This window comes from Phalaenopsis equestris, unplaced genomic scaffold (genome assembly GCF_001263595.1).
Source record: "Phalaenopsis equestris unplaced genomic scaffold, ASM126359v1 Scaffold000809, whole genome shotgun sequence".
Lineage (NCBI taxonomy): Eukaryota > Viridiplantae > Streptophyta > Magnoliopsida > Asparagales > Orchidaceae > Phalaenopsis > Phalaenopsis equestris.
In genome coordinates, this window is record NW_018165249.1 from 22,241 (window position 1) to 29,160 (window position 6,920).

General features: G+C 37.1%; 1 protein-coding gene across 3 annotated transcripts; it reads right to left on the reverse strand.

The window, feature by feature from the left end:
• Positions 1-2,157: 2,157 nt before the first annotated feature.
• LOC110031417 (transmembrane protein 234 homolog) lies at positions 2,158-5,524 on the reverse strand. 3 transcript variants are annotated; one of them, XR_002294734.1, is made up of 4 exons: positions 4,987-5,524; positions 4,604-4,846; positions 4,317-4,397; positions 3,672-4,235 (listed from the first exon to the last, which is right to left on the reverse strand). XR_002294734.1 is itself a non-coding variant. In XM_020734599.1 (2 exons), exons 1-2 carry the CDS (start codon positions 5,379-5,381, stop codon positions 4,840-4,842), a joined length of 402 nt encoding a protein of 133 aa, XP_020590258.1. In that variant the 5' UTR covers positions 5,382-5,524; the 3' UTR covers positions 4,476-4,839. The 3 variants fall into 3 exon arrangements, 1 of the variants encoding a protein (XP_020590258.1); XR_002294733.1 differs by lacking the exons at positions 3,672-4,235; positions 4,317-4,397 and adding an exon at positions 2,158-2,176; XM_020734599.1 differs by lacking the exons at positions 3,672-4,235; positions 4,317-4,397 and having other exon boundaries at positions 4,476-4,846.
• Positions 5,525-6,920: the final 1,396 nt, after the last annotated feature.

The window sequence follows — 6,920 nt, forward strand, 5'->3', positions numbered from 1 at the left end:
TTTTCCCGAACCCAGCATAATATAAACCCTATTTAATTCCTTATATTAAATAGGGGAATTTATCGGCCAACACATTGGTTTCACAGACCAAATAGATGTCATAATTTTCTTTAGTTTATTTGATCGAGTCTTACCCTCAATTCTTGTGTTCATCCTTCGGGATAGATACAGGATTTGAGGAAAAGAGCTCTTTCATTTAAACTATAAAAATTATGGGATCAGTTTGACTTCATCTTTTTCAAAATTAAAATTTTTAAAATGTCCTTCCGAAGCGGGCAACGAGATTTCAATTCCGATGACCGACAGCTTCTTACGGGCAAACCCCACACCAAAAATAGTGCTGACAAGCGTGTTTTAGTTTAAATGTGTTATCTTCGACGACAGGAGTTTGAATGCTTAAGTGAATTTTATTTACCGTAGAATTAACATAGTATCCTAAGGGTCTATGTGCATTTGGATGTTCATGGGTTGGTTTCTGAATTTCTGGGTTGTTATGTAGATAGTTGGCCATCTCTCCTACGAGTTGTTTAAGTCTCTTTTGTTCTCTGATTTTCCTAATTGTTTCTCCTAACTCAGAATCGTATGGTGCAAATCTTGTAGGACTTGCACTACGCATACACGAACTAGAGATCCCTAAAAATTCACCCACAATCAAACAAAAATATTTTTGGTTTTTCTTTGGTTTTTTAAAAACAGTAAAAACAATTAAACACAAGAAATTAACACCATATGTTTTACAAGTCTAAGAACTTAAACTTCAACTAAAATTTTCTTAAATTAAATCATCATCGTTCCCGACAACAATGCGTAAAACTTGATATCTCTTCCAAGTGCAACCACATATTAGGGGCTCATGCAAGTGCATATTTTATATCGTTAATATCATATTTTAGAGTCCGGAATATCGATCCCATAGGGAGTGAGAGAATTCGACTTAAGAAATGTTCAAGCCTGTAAGTTTTAGTCCTAGCCTGAAATTTGGATTATGTTAGAGTCCTACAAAGTCATCCTAAAGTTTCGAAAGCAATTGAAAAGTTAAAATCCTACACAATTAGTTCAACTTAAGGTGGTTTGGATTGATGAATATACTGTTCTAAAAATACACTCCACTGTAATATGTAAGTGGAGTATAGGAAATGTAAAGTGCAAATTAGAAAAGTCCAGTGACAAATAGGAGCAATACTCTTTTTTACCCTCTTCCGAGTGCATAAAGATTATTGGTTAAAATGAGTTTAATTCCTTAAATCCCGTAATTAACTCGTGAAGTCATATTTTTCCATCATTTGCATCTCCCTACAATGCATATCAACCGATCTCATAGTTTAATGTGACTAACTTAATTGATTCTACCATAGCTCTCCCAAGTCATTATGGTTCGCAACACATCTTAAGATTTTATTTGGCCATAATGAAAAGTAAATGAAGATCTGAAAATTAAGCAGCAATTTAAAAATTAAAGGTAACTTAAAAGTTTTCTCAGTCCTATACATTCTACATAATCATCCAAAGGTAAGGAAATCTACTCAAGAAAGAAAGACACCATATAGATTCATTGTAACAAGAGGAATCCACTATCCAATGTTTACAAATCAAATACAACAATAAAGACAAACAAGACTCGTCTCCCTCTCCTTGAAAATGACCTGAAGATGCCCAACCAATGCTCCTCCTAACTCCTGGGCTGCTGCTGCTGAAGACTCTTGCTAACCTCTGCACTAGGAGAAGAAGGAACTCTACATTAAACTAAACCCTCATCAATCCTGAGCCCTATTTCAATCTTACCCCAAGGGCATCAATCCCCCCAAGTCCCTGATACATTATTATTTATAAACTATATTACTTAGCAATAAGAACCACTCTACATCCTCCTAAGCAGCTTCCCACGACAGGCTTTTCAAACAGCCAAAATGGCTCCAAGCATTTGCTGGCGCCTAGGCGCCAATTTCTTTATATGTTGTAAAAGGCATGGGCGCTTCCATGGGTCCGGCGCCTGAGCGCCATTATAGCAGCGCATAGGTGCTCGGTGGTTGGCGCCTAGGTGTCAAACTCTTAGGTTGTTCAAAAGAGGGACTGACGCCTAGAAGCTCATTGGTCTGACGCCTAGGCGCCAGTCCTCATTAAGCTTCTTTTGTTCCAAGTCTCCTCTATATTTCCTCACTTCTATTACTTGTTGTACCTGTAAGAAAAATATAAAAATATATTTCTTTAAAGTGCAATCTCATTCATAAAAATGTATAAAACATAAAGAAATATTACCATACTTATCAACACATCATGACTCTCTCATTTTGGTGAATTCCCTCATTCATAAAAATGTGTAAAACATAAAGAAATATTACCATACTTGTCAACACATCATGACTCTCTCATTTTGGTGAATTCCTAAGAGTTGGGAAAAATCTTTGATGATCCTTCAGTTTACTATGAATTGCTTCATGAATAACATGACAAGCTCGTTGAAGATATTGATAGTACCCTCCAGGAGAGAGTATAACCATGCACAAGTTTGACCTTTAAGAGTGTCACATAATACTTGACAAAGAAGCCCATTCGAGGTACACTAAATATGAATGATAGTTTGATAGTGGTCAACGTGTTCGAATGGGTCAAGTACCCCTTCATAAGAATTAATGTTTGAGGGTTTGAAATTTGATGGAATGGGGTGTTTGAGGACCACCTCAATTAAGGGTGAAGACTCTTGAAAGTTATGACGAGTGATGAAGTAATCCCTTTCCCCTAAGGGAACTCTTCTTGAATCAGGTGTGATAGTTCATCATGAATTAAATTATCAGTGACGACAACAAGATATGGTTAGACTAAGTTTTTTTGTGACAAGAGGGTGATGGGTCGGCCTAACTGTTTATAAAGCAATTATTTATTGTCTTAGCATTGCACGAAAGTCTAATAAACACTTAGATAATATGAGTAATAGGTAAATGCGACAAAAGTTTTTACATGGAAAACTCATAAGAGAAAAAATCATAGGGTCTAGCGCAGCTCAAACAATTAATTGAGTTAGCAATTGCACCTCCAAGCCCTTGTCTCACAGGTGGAAAAAGTTTACACAATTCCTTGAAGTAAAATGTTCATATGTCGTAGGAATCATCACGTAGTGGTCGAAATTTGGAGTATTTGTCGTGAGCTCAGTATACCTTCTTTGAGGTACATCATTACACCATGCTCAAAACAATTCACTACTCTGTAGGATACTTTTGCTACTTCACGACATTAGTGATTACTCCACACAATACTTCGTTACTCCACAATGATAAAGGTGCAGCCGACAGTGGTCGGCGACAACTAGGGAGCCATGGTCGACAATGGTAAATGGATGCAAAATCAAAAAACGTTCGTTGGATCTTTATTGAAAAAAAAATGCTAGAATTCAATTCTATGTGATCCTCCGTCAAGCTTGGGTCTTCCTTTGGTTCAAATTCTAGGTTCCCTATGAAGGGGTTACGGCTTTATTTATAGGGCCTTGGAGCGACCTCCCTGCAAATAAGCAAGGAATATAGACCACTCCATTGAGCGATTTTTAATTATAGTTTGAATGTTTCTTGCTCATATATGCTCCAAAATCCACGTTAAGTTTTTCAAAATTCATGTCAATTGACAAATTTTGTTGATGATTTTTTTTAAAGAACTGATGAATGAAGAAATAAGTGTTGAGGGAGACAAGCTCTAAGCACGATACATAAACGACGCCTTTAGAAACCTAAGGAAAGGAGTAAACATCGTCTTATGCAGCCATTCTGAATTCACTTTGTGTCATTCAATCCAGATCAACTTCGACGCAACTAACAATTAAGTATAATATGAAGCATTGGTTGTTGGATAGAGATTCTCACTCGAAATCAGAGTAACTCATCTCCTAGTTATATCTAACCCGCATCTGGTAGTAAATCAAATAACATATTATTCAAGGTGCGAGATGATGTCCTGCAAAAATTTCTGAAAAATGCCAAATTAGAGATAAGCAAGCTCAAACACTTCGAAATCGAACATATTGCATGAGAGGAAAAATAGCTCATCGACCTCCTCTTTAAATGAGAAGAGATCTATAATAGATGGTTCATCACCTAAAAGCACCTGCGATTGAGGAAGCAAAAGTCACGAGTCTCGAAGCGGAATCAGCTGCTAGCTGGATCGATGCAATAAAAGAATACATGTCATCATGTACCATACCAGCAGAAGTCAAGGATCCTCAAAAGTTTCAGGTAACGTTTGTGCGCAACCTGATCATCAATGGAGTACTGAAATTTTCTGTCACTTATTCCTCAAATGCATCAAATAGGATGAGAAGGCCAAAGTCTTACAGGAAGTTCATTCATGAGAGCGCGGAGGCCATTCTAGATGAAGGGCCCTCACAAACAAAATTCTCAGAGACTAATACCGCCCTACACTAAAAAAGAATAAATCATTAAAAAAGGAGCCATATAACGATTACGTTATTATTCAAGAACTTTGTAAAGATTGTAAGCCCAAAATCGATTCCAAGATACGAGTACTCACTATGCTAAGGTAATAAATAACTATGAATAAAAAATGAGTAAATCATTATTCTTTATATCATCCAAAGTAATGACTCGTGACTGGAGAAGACCTCGAATGATAGATAGGCCGCTAGACAGAAACTATCCAAACTATTTGACTTCAGGCAACGCCAAAGTACCACCAACTCCGTCTTTGTCGCCTCCAATTTCCGTTGAATGTCAGTGCCTGCAACATCACCTCCAACTCTACAATCCATTCACGTAACTTCAGGTCAGCCGTTACCTCTCTGATCTCAAGGTTAGCGATGTGCTCTCTGCCATCCCACTGGAGCTCCTTTACCAGAATCTACGACCTAAAAGATTCAACAATGCTCGTATAACACATCAAATCATTAAAATTGCAAATCAGCAATATAAATAAAAGATTGCAGTTTTTTCCCCAATTCTAAGCACTACAGTAATCCAGAGGAAGAAAATACAAGGATGCACTTACGTGATACATATCCAAACACCAAAGACAATCAGAGCAATGCCGAGAAGAGCATACCGGACCCGCATCTCCTCGCCCAGGAGCATCGCAGAGACGGCAGTGGCAGCGAAAGTGGTGGCGTTCGTGACGGGAACTGCTACGGAGAGGGGAGAATCGCCGAGGATGTAGAAGAAGGCGGCAGATGCAGAGAGGTTAACGAGGAAAGGTACGGAGTATTGCCACAAAAAGAGAAGATCGAGCCACTTCAGGAGATGGCCGATAACTCCCCGGCGATCGGCTGAAGGAGGCGTTGCGGATTGGAGCTTCTGTTCCCAGAGCAGTGCTCCGCGCCTCATGAGGGAGTTGGTGGAACCCCATACCAGGCCAACCCCGATCATCTTCTCGATGTCGCTGATCATCAAGTACTCGTCGCCGGAATTAGGGCAACCGGTTTCCGAAAGATTCTGGATTTGTTGCGTTGACGCTTGGGAGTAGGGTTTAAACTAGAAGAAATCGATGTGCCGGGGCTCTCTTCGGCTGGATTTGCTAATGAACAATTAATGGGCCCGTTCATGTGGCTTTGGATGGTCTAATTTCAGTAAAGAGATGGATGCGTTACTGTATATATTTCTGCATGTGGTGTATGTATACAATAATTTTTCCTAATTTCGAGTTAAGTAAACTCGTCTTCATTTAGTTATGAAGCTTATTTGTTGAAGGGATAGAGCACCTAAAATTTATCTTAATCAAAATTTCATAATTTTGATGAAATTTTTCATGAAAGTTTGGACTAGTTAATTGACACATATTTTTAAGAAAATTTTAAGGATTCAATATTTGTGAAAGTTATATTTAATATTTTCTCTAATTTCATCAAAATTCTAGTAAAATACTTTAACTATGATTGTATAGGTTTAATAAGTACTATAATATATATCCTAATTAGATAATCATCTTTGTTTGATATATTAAATATACTTATTATAATTAAATAAACGTAATCCAGAGCATAATAGAAAGTGAATCCAACATATTTGGTGAATTTTAACTATAATATACTAGAGTAAAATAAACTTTTGAGTATGCAAATGCATTTATATACATGCATGCAGTTTTATCATCTTCTTAATAATTAGTGAGATTTACATATACACCTTTAGCTTGCAAAATATTCTCTTCTAGAATGTTAGTGTATCAAGACTTTACATAATGGTTGCTCTTAATTATCTGTATTTAGTTATTATCTTACTCCAAGTGTGTACCTTACCCTTAGCTTTAAGCTGTGTATATATATTTGTGCAATATTGTCTTTGGGTTGTAACAGTGAATCACATTTCTGTAAATTCTTATACATGTGTTGCTCTCCTTCTCCTCCCATCATTTCTTCTTTTGTTTATGTTTTGTGTTGCTCTTCAAGAAAGATCAAGATTCTTTAACGGTATCAGAGCAATTGTCTGAAAACCATGAGTTCCAACTTAATCTCTTCCACCAAGATCGCAACTCCCTTTGAGATCTTGAATTCTCTGCCACCTGGCCAACTAATTCCTGCCCAACTCAAGCTTCTCATTACCCATATCAAGAGAAACATCTCTATATCTTTCAATGCAGAGAATCATACTACATGGAAAGCTCAAGTGGGGAACCTATTTAAAGGAAATGGATATGAGGGATTCTGACACGATCTTCCACATTTCTTGATTCTTCATGTGGTGAAGCAGTCAATCCAAATAATACATAATTTATGTTCATTGATCAAAAACAATTAGCTGACATTTATTCCATTACCTCCACCTCAATTCTTCCCTACATTCTAAATTTAGACACATGTATAGCTATCTTGACCAATGACCTGACCCGCAATTACGTTGATATTTATGTTCCTTAATATGCCAAAAACTTGACCCAAATGATAGTTAGCGGCTAGTGAGAACAAATGTAATATGATAAAAATTAAGGAA